Source organism: Triticum aestivum, chromosome 4B (assembly GCF_018294505.1).
Source record: "Triticum aestivum cultivar Chinese Spring chromosome 4B, IWGSC CS RefSeq v2.1, whole genome shotgun sequence".
NCBI classification, from domain to species: Eukaryota; Viridiplantae; Streptophyta; class Magnoliopsida; order Poales; family Poaceae; genus Triticum; species Triticum aestivum.
In genome coordinates this window covers 194,513,082-194,527,740 of record NC_057804.1, presented here as the reverse complement: position 1 = coordinate 194,527,740, position 14,659 = coordinate 194,513,082, and the positions used below count along the sequence as shown (strand labels likewise).

Genomic DNA, 14,659 nt, shown 5'->3' with positions numbered 1-14,659 from the left:
AGTTTCGAAGATCCTGCCGCGAGGGATTTAATGGTGAAAATGGATCTTCAATCGGATTTTTCATTTAAGAGATAAAACATTTTAAAAACTGGAAATCCAAAAAGATTCTCACATGCATGCATGCGATGACGTGATGCAGTCCGTGTGTTATAGGATGTGTGAGCGGATTTGGCTCCCATCACATGTATAGGTAGCGTTGTCCTAATTATTTTGCCACGTCAACATTTTGCTTGCACGATATTCTCCTTGGCACTTGTAGACCGAAGCCGCTCTGGCCCGCCTCTCGGGGCATGTACATTAGCTTAGACAGCCATCATCTGTAGCGTGTGTCCATATCACCCAAAGACTGTAATCTAGACACTTCATACAACAAGCTGTCTTTTTAGGTGTCTGTACAAGAAACCGTAAAAATCTAGACACTTCATACAACAAGCTGTCTTTTTAGGTGTCTGTACAAGAAACCGTAAAATGCATGAAGTACGACATATTTGATCTACCACCGTTCTGCTTGTTTGCTGCAGTGAGCACCATGAACTCGATCCTGTCATCCTCGTAGTTACCATCACCGGCCGCCGCCCCATGTCACTGCACCTGTAGCGGGAGAAGAAGAAGAAGCACGAGCTCCATCTCCGGCCGCCCCCACCGTCTCCATCCCGGGCCGGTCATCACCTCCCCCCTCCCCCACAATAACCACTGCCCCTGGCCTCTTCCCGGCACCACACGTCCTGCCTTTCTTCCGCGATGAGGATAATGATGCAGGAGATGGTCTCGTCCAGATCCGCCAGCGACTGAGAAGAAGAAGAAAAATCACCGGATTTGGTTCCTGGAGAACGGGATCTATGCGTTTTGGGGAAGAAACTGCAAACTACAGACACCTGAGCGTACAACTGGAAAAAAGCCGTCGATTGCTAGCGATTTTTGGGATATTGACCGTCTGCCGAATTGCAGACACCCTTCTTCTCTCTCCTCCTTCTCTTTCCTCCACGTGGACGAAAATCCTAACTGGCAATAGCTTACAGACTGCTGACTCATCGCTGTTGTACATGCCCTCAGGCTCCGCATGTGAGGCCACGAGGAGCGACCATCTGGTTTTGAGACAGCTCTCGAAACCTCGTCTTGTCTTCCTCGGAGCCGGCGGCGAAGCGAGCGGCGGTGCTCTTCTCGACGACTACGTGGAGGAGACGAACCCGGCCATAAGTCCGTGTGGATTCAAGGTAGGCTTTGCTGAATCCCAGTCGAGCCTATGCTTCATTTTTGGCCCGATTAGCAGGCTAGGGTTTCGTCCGCGTTTGTGCAATTGTGGCGATTCCGAGTCCGGAATCTTGGGAGAAATCCGTCCATGTCCCCTGTGCTGCAGCACATTTTTTCTTCCTCTTCTGCTTTGGTAGGAAGAAGCGGGTCTAGGGGATCACCCCTGCTTCACTGCAAGCCTGCGGTATTACTACTATTTTGTGCTCAGAACTTGAGGCTTCCATTGCACGGCTTTGATGTTTATGTTACATTATGGCATGTAGGATATCAATTCATTTGCATTTTTATTCAAGAACATTAATCTTATTCTATCTGTTTTTCTGTAGAAAATGGATGAGAAGCCATAAGATGGTGAGGTGTTAACTCGTCGAGTTGAAGAACTCCAGCGGGGTACTCACTCATATCTGTCATATACAAGATTATCATTCATTCCTTTATACTTTCAGTGATAACCCTAACATACTGATTGTTTCCTGTGCCAATAGAAGTTGCTCTCATTATATATAACACTTCAGCCTGCAGATTAGTGATTAGTTTGGCTACATTGTTTTCTCTGTGCAAGTAGTTCAATTCAGGACCCTCACCCCTTTTTGGAATAGAGGCACTCCAATGGAAATTCAGGGGGAATCGTACTAGTTCCTGGCTTCCTTCAGTAATGACCTCAAGATATAAAAGCGGATAATGCACTAGAGTTCCTTCACTAATATGTGCCCTGTCATAATTCAGCTATTCTCGCATATTTGAGTAGATAATTTTTGCGAAGAATGCAATAGTTTTTCTAAAATTTCTTTCACTCTGTTAATGGTGGCTTGCTGTACAATTTGGGAAAGTACATGAAGTAGCTGCTGAAGTCCTTGGCTAATTATGTTACATTGTTTCTGATAGACATTTTATGAGTCTTTATAATAATTCCAACCTTCTACAGCTTTGTTCAGTCATAGGAGTATATCTTAGTACTCAGCAGTGTTGCTTCCTTTGGATGTCATGTGTACATGGTTAACATGTTGGAAACTATCGGCAGATGTTACTAGCAATCAGAGATTTTCAATGGAAGATCAATGTACCTATTTTCTCATACTTCAGATTGCTGACCTTTTGAATGGAGAGAACACCATGTTCTGTTTTCTCAAAGTTGCTCATGTAGACTAGTTGTTTTGGGAGTAGTTCCAGTTTTCATTCTTGTATTTCTTTTATGTGGGGGTATAGGCGTACACTTATTGATTGAAACATTCTTTGTTTGTCAGAACGTGATGAACTGAGAAAAGATATCGAGCAATTATGTATGCAACAAGCTGGGCCTGGTTATGTTTCTGTTGCAACTCGAATGCTTTCTCAGAGGTGCTTCCATAGGTTCTGTCCATGTTCCATTGTTATCATTGTAGTGAAAGTAAACCAATGTTTTGTTTTAACTATCCAGGACAACAGCTCTGGAGCAGGATATTGAGATCCTTCAGAAGAAGTTAAGTGGATGCTTAAGAGAGAACCAAAATTTGCAAGAGGAGCTTGCTGAGGCTTATCGAGTTAAGGTGTGCTTCTCTTCCTCGCTGTACTATTGTTTGTATCTGCTTTTCTTTTTCTTTCTTCTAATGATTGCTTTACTTAAATTTCAGAGCCAGCTTGCTGATTTATATGGTGCTGAGCTATCAAAGGTTTCATACTTTGACTTGTACAATTGAGTGTTGTTGTTTTGTCAATAATGTTGTAACTTTTGCCGACTAATGTTTAGTGGCAGATAATTTTATACTTGTTCTCCATCATCCACGTACAAGTAGTATAGGGAGTGAAGTCCCTTGAGCTTGAACATGGAATGACATATCTATGCTCACCTATAGCTAGACCCACATATCATTCAGACACCGCACAACTAAACAAAACACTAACAATTGTGCTTATTCAAAATCTGCAGCCTGAAAGTAAAATATCATTTCAAGCATGATAGGCATATTCCGAGTCTTGGTTGGTCTTTTTAGAGAAGGTACCCTTTGGGGCCTTTGCTTAACATTATTTCACTTCAGTTAACTTGAAATAGATAATAAAGGCCTCATATGCTTACTTAAAACTTGATATTTTGTGGAATTTAGGTCACTAATTCTTTAACCTCCTAAATTTCTGTTTACAAGAAATCTAGCTTATTGTGGAAATGACCTTCTATCCTGCAATGACAATGTAGACCAAGGAGCTAGAGCAGCAAGTGAGGTTTTTCCAGAGCAGCGTTGCTCAAGCATTTGCTGAACGAGATGGTTCATTGTTGGAGGTTCTTCTTGATTTACTTATTAAGTCAATTCTGTATCTAAAGATGTAATGTTTTATACATGACATTTGAAATTGGTAGTGTGAGAAAGCAAAGGAGCGAGAAGAAGCAGGGTTAAAAATGTGCGCTACCTTTGAGGAAAGGTACAACTCATTTCCTATTTCACATGTCTTGAACTGTTCTCTGGTATTTAAGATATAATTATTTAAGGAAGATGAAATGTTAATTTGTCGTTTCACCAAGTTCCCCAGAGGCGAGTATAATGGAAACTGACTGGTATCTACAGTATTAAAGATCTTGACAAATAAGTGGTCTTGCAGGGTTTTTCTTTTTGAATGTGAGTTTGTTGGTTGTAAAATGGCCAGCATCCGATATCAATGTTGGCTGGTGCATTGACAGACCTGCAACTGCACACATTATGAAACACATCCTAATAAAAAAAGGCACTAGTTAAGTTTGGAACAATGTTCTCTTGTTTAGCGAGGAAAGTGGAATCTTAGACCATGTACAATGCTAGGAGCTTAGAGCAGTGCTTAGAAAAACAAACCATTGTTTTCTTAAGCACCAGTGCTTATTTGTGTACCAGAGGTGTCTAAAGCAAAACCGATTTATTTTTCTAAGCGCCTGTACTCTACAAATAACCACTTGTGCTTAAAGCAAAACAGATTTATTTTTCTAAGCACCTAGCATTGTACATGGCCTTATTTTGGCAGTGCTTAAATTTTCTTAACTTCCGGTGCGAGTTAAAATTTGTGCTGCCCATCTCTAAGGAGATATGCGTACCATAGTCTAAATGTACTGACACAAAGTTTAACTGTACATTCTTTACACAATTATTCCCTCGTCCGATATTAAATTGACGCTGAAACGGATGTATCTAGACGTATTTCACTGCTAGATACATCCGTTTGAGCATCAATTAATATGGGACAGAGGCAGTATATCGTTCGGGTGGTGACCACAGAACTTATTCTTTCTGTTTCTGTATTTGGTAGTTTCTTAAATCACAACTACACTTCACATAGGCTTTATTTAAGGGTCCCACATTCGACAACTGAATGGAGAATGTCCTAGATTTGCTGCACGTTTCAGATAAGTGCAGAGTATCATGATTGTTAATTGGCAGGACGAGAGAATATCAAACTGCAATGGAAGATCAGAAACGTTTGAACGATGCCCTGCAAATGGAGCTGACAGAACTAAAAGCGCATACAGAATCTTCCTTGAATGTAAGCATGCTTTTGATTCTTATTGCCATTACTACCAGCATAAATCTGTGCAAGTTCACTTAAAAGGTTTTTTCTTCATACTGAAAAAGTACCAGATTTTAGTTGAGAACTAAAAGAGCATCCTAAATCTCTCTTGGATGTGCGCATGTTTTGTGTTGCTGTGTCGACAATGATTATCTGGTAATTTTTTCTGTTCAATGAAGGATTTAAAGGGAAAATCTTACCACTATAAGTCTGTAAATTTTACTTTTGCCATTGTGCATTTAATTTTTGCCACTGGGCTGTGTCACTGAGTAGTGGGCCCAACGAGAGAATGAAAAACGAAATGCAAAATATGGCTTACTGTCAAAATCCTGAATAATGTCAGGATTTAAGTAGTCTTGCCCATTTTTCCCATCCAACTTTCTAATGTAAATTGCACTAAGAAGGACGTATATTATTGAGTGTTTTTGATGGACTCCTGAGTGTAAAATAATTTCCTTGACCTACTGCATATTTTTTATTTCTAATCTGTGTGGTTGTCTGTACCTCGCCATCTACACTCAGTATATTTTAGATAAAAAAAATCCAATTGGGATCTGCCCTCTTTCATGCTGATTTGACGTGTTCAGTTCGCATCATTTGCACCGCCCAGTATATATCAGAATTGATCCTTTCTTGACTGGGAGTTTGATGTTTGATTCTGTTTCAGGTTGTTAAAAAATTCTATGAAGTTCGTTCCAGGGAATGTGAATGCCCTTCAAACATTACTTTTAAAGAGAAATGCTCAATTCTTCTAGATGATTCTGCTGACAGTTGGAGTTTCAACCTGGATGGCGAAACCTCAACTTCGAAGTACATTGTAAACTTAAATCACTTTATCCATGAGAGATAATAATTCACTTGCAGATTGATATGTTTTAATTTTTCACTGTTCTTCCAGTTTAAAATATAATCCCTCCGTCCCAAAATAAGTGTCGCTGATTTAGTATTTTGGGATGGAGGGAGTATCTAATACTTCTATTGAATTTTTATAATCCACTATTGTAGGATATGTTTGTCTGGTTAAGTTTATTTTGGGAACCTAAGAAATGCAAAAGATAGGGATGTGTTAAACTTTGATGTCAGTTATCACGTTTTTCTAAAATTCTAATAGGAAGCATCTCTACTTTGAACTTTAGCTTTCTCTAGTATAAATTACAGCACCTTACGCGGAGACAGAAATTACAAAGTAGCTGCATGTCTGATGGTTTTCAAGATTGTAAGTAAATAGCTATTCTATTTATAGGTTCGACTCTGCTAGAGATGATCATGTCCTCTCTGCCTAAATTAAGCAATGTGGTCTCAGATATACAAAAGGACCTGGCTGTCAAAAATTCTCATTTGCAAAATCGATGCTCCACTGGTAGTGTAGAAGTTTCCACATTCTGTATTATTATATATTTAAATGGCTGGAATAGTGGAATGTACCGAAGTATGGTATAGACATAATCAGTTAAACTTAGTAAGACGTTCTGATTGGGCAACATTAATAAATAGATAAATTAATAACATAAGCCTTGTATGCTTCTTTACAAGCGGCAAACCAGCAAACTTCTTTTTGTTACTTGACAGTTTCAATAATTTTATCGTTTCTAGTTTTATACACATTCACTGATCTTTTTTATGTAGGCATCTCTAGAACAGGAGAATGAGTCGCTTAAAGCTAAAATATCTAAGCTGCAAAGCAATCTAAGAATGGTAAGTTAAGTTTATCCATAGCAGAGACAAATAGTTTTTCGGCTTTCCTAAGGGATCTGTCATTTGGATGTCCAGAGTTTCGAAATTGAACAGCACTTGCAAAGAAATGTACGAACACTGGAAAAGAAACAGGTACAAAAATTCAACTTATCATATCATTTTTTTTCTGACGGCACCTTAATGCGCTCAATGATGAAATGCACCTTAATGCGCTCAATGATGAAATGCACCTTAATGCGCTCAATGATGAAATGCACCTTAATGCGCTTAATGATGTATACACTTCGGAATGCAGGCACTCAATGATGATCTTATGAGAGATGGTCTGTCAGCTCTTCAAAAAGTCTATACACATCAAAGGGCTGAAATTATGAAAATATTGGGAGAAGAATCACTTCTGTTAAGCACGGCTGTTAATGAGATTCAAGACAAGTTAACTCAAATTTGCATCAATGCTGAGATCATTGGTAACCCTGTTGAGAAGATGCAATGCTGTGACAGTAGTTGTAAAGACGTGCATGTTACTATGGATATTGGCCTTGAAACCATCCCCAAGGTTTGTTCAGAACATAATGAACTTTCTCAAGTCTTGCTTTTATGCGGAATCACTTCCTCTCGGAACCTTTTCCTCGATCTAGATTTGTGCTCACGAGTTATATAGTGTAACTTGTGAAGAAATTGATAAATTACTTAATAGTTTCAAATCTCCAGAACACCTTAATGAATATATCCTGGGTTGGCATACTTCTTTTTTACATTTAAATCAGATCGACTATTTATCTTGTGTAAGCAAGATACCATGTCCTTGCTTTTTTTAGATAGGTACTTTCTTGATGTGTTCCCCTCTTTTTCCTGAAGAAAACATTTCTTGTAACATCCTGTTTTTCGGGGGTTCATTTTTTTAAAGGCAAAGGATGCTGCACATTACTCAAGTAATACTGTAGTACTGTATTTTAGTTGGACGCATTGGAATTAATTTGGCATACCCTTTCTTATGCAAAATCAATTCCAAAAGCATCTGGGATTGATTTTTGCAACTCCAAGTAAAAACATTTGGGACAGAGGTAATACATGAGTATTGTTTGAATAATACACAACATCCTTTGCCTACTCTTCCGTTCCTTTTATAAGGTGTATTTTTTTTCAAAAGTTAAACTTTTCTCTCCTTGACCAAGTTTATAGAAAAGACTACCAATGTGTACAATACTAAATAAAGAAAATATGAAAATATACTTCATGATGTATCTAATAGTACCGATTCCTTTTTTTAGATGTTGCATCTTTTCTAGAAACTTGGTGAAGGATAGAGAAGTTTGACTTTTGAAAAAAATTAAGAGTTAATTACACTTTTGATACATAAACTTGCACTTGATGTACAGATTCATATATAAACTTGAAAAATGACACAAATCGGTCATACAATGTGTTTCAGGTACATTCAAGTACATTTCTGTCGCTTGCCATTAACACTCCGTTAAGCTCTGCATGCCAGTTGGCCCACACTCAATACCTGCGCATAGGGCCCATCTGTCAGTGCCAAAGAAAGAAACAAATAAAAATATAGCAAAACAATTGCGCATAGTAGGAATCTATCTCGGCGCGTTACCTATCACGCTCCAGAAGCCAACCACTACACCACCTGCTACTATTTGTTAGTGTTACACATAGTTAACTTTTTGGATAGCAAGGAAACAATTGATCTGAAGCCAAATAGGCGCTGCACAAGGGGTTCGAACAATATATTTTTAAACTCTTTTTTGGTTTTATTCCGGGAGGGACCGGAAAAAACAGTTTCCGAAAAACTCAGAGGTTTCGGGATTTTTCGTTCAAAATTTCAAAACAATTTTGAATTCAATCTTTTTAGTGTAAAAACAATTTTGAATTCAATCTTTTTAGTGTAAACATATATTCCTTTTAACCCCATGTATGACAAATTCTGCCTCCTGTTCTAGCGGCCAGCTTCACTTGTTTATTCAGAGGGGTGCGGGTTCAAGGCATTGCTATGGTGCCTTGTCTATTTTTTCTTATAAAGAATGTTGAATGTAACTCTAGAAAGGTCCAGTTTTTGTAAGATGTTTCGTGCGCCTTATCACTTGGAAGATTATTTTTAATGTGAAAACATATGAATACCAGGTGGAACTAAAACCTTGGAATCGAAAGGGTTTAGGCTTAGTAGAACTAAAACCGAGTACATGATGTGCGGTTTCAGTACTACTAGCTGTGAGGAGGAGGAGGTTAGCCTTGATGGCCAGGTGGTACCTCGGAAGGACACCTTTCGGTATTTGGGGTCAATGTTGCAGGAGGATGGGGGTATTGATGAAGATGTGAACCATCGAATCAAAGCCGGATGGATGAAGTGGCGCCAAGCTTCTGGCATTCTCTGTGACAAGAGAGTGCCACAAAAGCTAAAAGGCAAGTTCTACAGGACGGTGGTTCGACCCGCAATGTTGTATGGCGCGGAGTGTTGGCCGACTAAAAGGCGACATGTTCAACAGTTAGGTGTGGCGGAGATGCGTATGTTGAGATGGATGTGTGGCCACACGAGGAAGGATCGAGTCCGGAATGATGATATACGAGATAGAGTTGGGGTAGCACCAATTGAGGAGAAGCTTGTCCAACATCGTTTGAGATGGTTTGGGCATATTCAGCGCAGGCCTCCAGAAGCTCCAGTGCATAGCGGACGGCTAAAGCGTGCGGAGAATGTCAAGAGAGGGCGGGGTCGACCGATTTTGACATGGGAGGAGTCCGTTAAGAGAGACCTGAAGGATTGGAGTATCGACAAAGAGCTAGCTATGGACAGGGGTGCGTGGAAGCTTGCTATCCATGTGCCAGAGCCATGAGTTGGTTGCGAGATCTTATGGGTTTCACCTCTAGCCTACCCCAACTTGTTTGGGACTAAAGGCTTTGTTGTTGTGTTGTTGTTGTTGAAAACATATGAATACGAGCTCTCTTTGACATTATCTGACCTTTTAAATTGAAAATAAATATTTTTTTGAACGATATCAAAAACATTCGGGGCTCACCTAAATTTTCGATAACCGGTCGACCGGGGAAAAACGGAGATGAAAAACGCACGCACGCAGTAAATCCTGTGCAATACACATTCGGAATTTGAATCAATTTACCTAATAAAATATATAAGGGACCGTATGTTTGTAGTAACAACAAATGCATCCGGTGCACTGGCTAACGCCTGAAGCTCGCTACGCGACGTCGCGAGTTCGAGTTCTGCTGGTTGAATTGCTTTTTGCTATGTTTCTATTTCTTTCTATGACACTGACAGGTGGGACCCGCACGCAGATATGGAGTGTGGGCCACCTGGCATGTAGAGTAAACGGTAAACGATGGAAATGTACTTAAACGTATCCGAAACACAAGTTGTAGAACAGATTTGTGCCATTTTTCAAGTTTATGTATGAAATCTGTACATCGAGTGCAAGTGCATGTATCAAAAGTGTAATTAACTCAAAAATTAATACTCCCTCCGTTCCTAAATACAAGTCTTTTTAGAGATTTTAAGGACTACATACGAATGTATATTGTAGAGTGTAGATTCACTTATTTTGCTCCGTATGTAGTCTACATTAGAATCTCTAAAAAGACTTATATTTAGGAATGGAGGGAGTACATCTAGAAAGGATCAGAGGGAGTAGTTCCCTGAAGACTGGACGTCACAATTCTCTTTACAGTTATATGACTTAACTTGTTATTGCGTATATTGTAGGGTGATGTTCCTACAGGTTATTCTACAACATTTGATGATTCAAAAGCACTTGCTCAAACTTTGCAGGAGAAGGTACAGCGTTATCCTGGTGCTTCTTTCTGCTTGTAATTCTCATATGGGCCTTTCTTTATATTAAATAATCTCACATTATGTTGAAATCTACTACAGATGGAGGCGCTTATGCTTTTCTCACAGGAACAAGAAAGATACCTGTTGGAAAAACAGAAGAACCAAGCTATTATAGAGGACCTTCAGAAGAACTTATCTCAAGTAGTACTTCCTACACTTTTGATGGCCGTTATTTTCCTTTTACAATCTTTACAGTCTTATGAATCTTGAGTTATGCTGAGTGCTTTAAATTGTAAAGTATATGGAGAAATTTCATGTGACACTGTCACGAATATTATGTCAGTCCATTTTTTCCTACTAGAATCAGTATTTTCTGGAAATGCAAAATTAGAGGTGTGGTTGTTAGAGTAAAATCTGGTGAAGTCCTATTGTAGAACCGGACCGGAGCCGGCTGCTGTTCAGCATCGGCAGCAGTCAATGCACAACTGTGAGAGCTAGGGCTACCGTACTTGTTTAGCCATGTCACTAAAGGCTCGACTAGTTGTCGACCTCCGATGGTGTTTTGAATTTGACTGAGTTCATTGGCGTACACAGACGCGTGGCTAGTTTACATAGACGCAAGGACTACACCATTAACACTGGTTAACGATTATTACTATGATGGTCTATGAAACAATTAGATCTGTTCAACACCTTCAGTGCATCACATGTTTGGAGCTAGTGCCAAAAAACTTACATTATTTTGCAATTAACGCTCCAGCAAATATCAAGGACTTTATAGAGGCACGGATGAAGCTGGATTTAGTATGCAAATAGGCCATTCTGTTGTCTATTTTCCTCTTGGACTCTTCTCTTCACAGCATCTTAGAAGTTTATCTTAAGGGTACATACTAGAGCATGCAACATCGGATGCACATCTCGTAACTTGCTTGCATCTGTTCTATGCAGGTTAAAGATGAAAAGGTGAAGGTCCTGATGGAGTTAGCAAAACTGAAAGAAGCTTATCTCCTGAAATGGTAAGCTTTATGTGCAGTAAATCATCATACTGGATCATGTTTGTGATTTTTACTTAACATTTTGAGTACCTTTTCCTGGGTGTAATATACATTCTTCTTCTTATCACTATATATATTTTCTTCTTATACAGCAGCTCTACTGCAAATGATGGTCATGGTATTGTTGATACTCCAAAAATCATTTCTGGGCATGACCAACAAGGGATGCTGAAGACTATTCTTAACAGAACATCTCTAAGACAATGGATAAAAAAGGAAAATAATACTGGGCATGAGAGCTCTCGTGGAAATGATCAGACAGTTTGTAGAGGGTGCTCAGTAGATCTATCAAGGTTTGTGATAATACACACAAATTACTTTTTTGGTTCATTCCCATCAAACTTAGTCTTTCTATTAGCTAAATATGACCGCAATATGCTGCATCCTAGACTATATTTTTGCCATAATCTTCTCTGCACTTACAATTTTGTTCTGTGAATTTTTTAAATTTCATGCTACTTTATGACAGGATGAAAGTTGAAAATGCTACCCTTTTGGAAAGTGTTGCTACTATGGAACGTCTCACTTCTTTGGTTCATAGGCTGCACAGAGTGCTTATGAAGGTAGGGCACTTTTCTTTAATTGAATTATTAGCTTTAGCAGTAATATGTGATACCCATTTTTTGTGTCCTAACCATTTTTTGTCAGGTATATGATGATGTCAAATCCGGCTGTTCTTTGGAGAGTAGTTATGAAGCACTGAACAGTCTTATAACAGAAGCAAACCTTATGAGAACGGCTCTGGGCGTCGTTCTCCCAGTAAGCTGGCCAGGGGATTCATCAGGTGGTATCACTTCAGACTCGCCTAAATCATCAAAATCCGAAAAGGCGGACCCCCTTGGTTCCGCTAGCATGGAGATGTTGGAGCTACTTAGCTGCGGATATCCTCAGAGAGAGCTTTATGTTCAAGAAATGATTAAAGATTCAGAAGCATGTATACAATTTAATCTTGAGAGAGAATTGTCGCTTGAGTTGATTTCTTACTGTGTACTGCTACTCTGAAATATGCGGAAGTGGAAACTGCTGCAAAATGTTTGTATATAAACCTGATGGTTTGCATGCCAAAGAGATGGTAAATCCTGCAAACTGATGATTTTGCATGTCAAAATTACCAGCTAGTACTTGTTGACAAATTACATGCATGAGTGAGCGTTTGTGCCATTTTTAATCGCAAAAGATGACAAGAGTTTGTTCCGCAAATTCGCTAAGCGGTACTCCCTCCGTCTAAAAATACTTGTCTTAGTCCGGAAATACTTATCTTAGAAATGGTTGGGAGTACTTGACAAGTGAAGGCACAGTTGTAACATACTCCCTCCGTACAACTTTGTACTAAAGGTAGCACAAACTAAATTAGCATAAAATTAAGACACTTGGAGCCTTATTTTGAGATGGAGGAAGTATCACTCAACTACAGATAAAAACACAAGCAATTAAGTGATTGAGTTGATGATTAAACCAGAGATCTGTACGACCAACTATTCAATTATTTATTTATTATATCCAAGTACAAGCCTCACTTTGTTCTCGCTTGCAACAGTACATCAGGATCAAACCGACGGTGATGCAAGAAGCGTGGCTTGTGGAAGTACAGGAGCTCAGGCGTAGTACTTGATCAAGCTGCTGTAGTTGGTCTGCTTGTCGAAGTATCGGTCCCAGAGCATGATGCCGCCGTAGTTGTCCTTCTTCTGCGCCACCGGCGCGACGCCGTAGTAGACGTTCTTGGGGTGTACCCACTGGTGGGACTTGTCGTCCGCCGTGAGCCCGACGTAGAACCGGGTGGCCGGGTACGCCGCCGTCCACTTGTCCCACGAGCCCTCCCACCCAAGGTTCTGGTTGCACCACTTGTCGCTCTCGTAGGTCCTCACGTGGACGCGCTCGAAGATCCCCGTCGCCAGCGCCCGCCCCATGTGCGCCGCCGGCGGGTACCCGCACCGGACCGTCGCCGTCAGGTGCAGCGGCTTCCCCGGCCCCCCGCGGATGTTGTGCTTGGCCAGCTCCAGCGCCAGCACGTCGTAGCGGTCCGCCGGCGTGCCGTGCTCCAGGAAGAGGTCGACGCCGTCGAGCCACGCGTCGCCGAAGGGGCAGGGGACGCCCGGCTTGGACTCGCCGAAGTAGGAGTTCCACAGGTGGTCGAAGAGGTCGAGCGCGGAGCGGTTGGACGGCAGCGAGTAGCCGGTGTCGTAGCCGCCGATGGAGAGGGAGACGGGCACGCCCTTGAACTGGCAGTGCTTGATGTCGGCGCCGACGGAGGAGAGGTCGTGGCCGGAGAGGTCGAGGTGGTACTTGCCGTTGGCGCCGAAGACGTCGAGGAAGGACATGGTGACCATGGTGTACATGCCGGAGTCGCAGGCCTCACGCAGGGACCCCTCCGCCTTGTTCCGTCCCCAGAACACCGTCACCTGGCCGGTCTCCCCCCCCCCCCCCCCCCCCCCGCCGCCAAGGCCGGCGGGGTCAGGAATAAGGCCGCGGCGACGGAGAGGAGGGCTAGGAGGCAGGCTGGCCTCCGGCTCCGGGCTGCGAGCGGCGCCATTGTTGGTTTCTCCAAGTACTGGCTAGTAGCTTGCCTTGGCTTGTTTGGATGAAGGGTTATTTAGCTCGAAGGGGGCATATATATAGTGGATTTTGGAGGCAGATTGTTAGGACTAGTCTTCGAATTTACTCCATGAACATGAATTCGAGCTACATCTGGTTTGAGAGAAAGAGGGGATCAGGAGGAGGAAGACGCACACACGCCACCCACGCCACAACTGGCCTCCCTGTCCTGCCGTTTTCCTATCTGCCCCCGAATACAGAGAACACACTTGATTATATATCTATGCGGCCTAAAGCCCACTCAGGCCCAGCTAGCCGAGACGGTAGGCGAGGCTCGCGGATGGGCCGAGTCCTTGGATTTGATGCCACCTCCTGCGTGCCCTGTTCCTTGTCGCTGACAATCCCCCCTTGATGAGAAACGGCTTGTCCCCAAGCCGGCGCGCGCGGGAACTTTTGCTTGATGGCTTCAAAGTCTTCCCAAGTGGCTAGATCAACTGGATCTCCAGACCACTGAAGGAGCACTTGGACTAGCTTCTTGTCATTGCGATGAATCACACGCTTCTGTAGTATCTTCTCAGGTACTTGCACTGCAGATTCCGGAGAGGGGAGACAAGGAAGAACTTGTTGGGTTGGTTTGAGTACCTTCCGAAGGAGAGAGACATGGAATACCGGATGCACTTTACTGGTATTTGGAAGGTCCAGGCAGTAGGCAACTTCACCCACTCGTTCCAAGATGGTGTAAGGGCCAAAAAACTTATAAGCCAGCTTATGATTAGCACGCGGGGCTACAGACTTCTGTATGTATGGCTGCAACTTGAGAAAAACTTGA

General features: G+C 41.8%; 1 protein-coding gene and 1 pseudogene across 4 annotated transcripts; one reads left to right on the top strand and one right to left on the bottom strand.

Moving 5' to 3' along the window:
• Window positions 1-499: 499 nt before the first annotated feature.
• On the top strand, window positions 500-12,434 carry LOC123091780 (uncharacterized). 3 transcript variants are annotated; one of them, XM_044513391.1, is made up of 18 exons: window positions 500-1,214; window positions 1,578-1,641; window positions 2,496-2,589; window positions 2,669-2,777; window positions 2,862-2,900; window positions 3,422-3,505; window positions 3,584-3,645; window positions 4,629-4,731; window positions 5,423-5,572; window positions 6,382-6,450; window positions 6,526-6,582; window positions 6,746-7,006; window positions 10,175-10,246; window positions 10,343-10,444; window positions 11,192-11,259; window positions 11,394-11,591; window positions 11,768-11,861; window positions 11,947-12,434. In XM_044513391.1, the coding sequence occupies exons 3-18, from the start codon at window positions 2,534-2,536 to the stop codon at window positions 12,298-12,300; spliced, it is 1,878 nt and encodes a 625-aa protein (XP_044369326.1). In that variant the 5' UTR covers window positions 500-1,214; window positions 1,578-1,641; window positions 2,496-2,533; the 3' UTR covers window positions 12,301-12,434. The 3 variants fall into 3 exon arrangements, with proteins under 3 accessions (XP_044369326.1, XP_044369327.1, XP_044369325.1); XM_044513390.1 differs by having other exon boundaries at window positions 504-1,214; window positions 11,391-11,591; XM_044513392.1 differs by lacking the exon at window positions 2,496-2,589 and having other exon boundaries at window positions 11,391-11,591.
• Window positions 12,435-12,762: 328 nt separating this feature from the next.
• Window positions 12,763-14,090, bottom strand: LOC123091781 (xylanase inhibitor protein 1-like; annotated as a pseudogene). Its single transcript, XR_006443484.1, has one exon. The product of XR_006443484.1 is annotated as a xylanase inhibitor protein 1-like (transcript).
• Window positions 14,091-14,659: the final 569 nt, after the last annotated feature.

Excerpts from the sequence above, each read along its gene's own strand:
- LOC123091780 (XM_044513390.1), top strand. The coding sequence starts at position 2,534 with ATGCAACAAGCTGGGCCTGGTTATGTTTCTGTTGCAACTCGAATGCTT. Across the intron at positions 11,260-11,390 it reads GAAGCTTATCTCCTGAAATG|CAGCTCTACTGCAAATGATG; the intron begins GTAAGCTTTATG and ends CTTCTTATACAG. Across the intron at positions 11,862-11,946 it reads TGCACAGAGTGCTTATGAAG|GTATATGATGATGTCAAATC; the intron begins GTAGGGCACTTT and ends ATTTTTTGTCAG.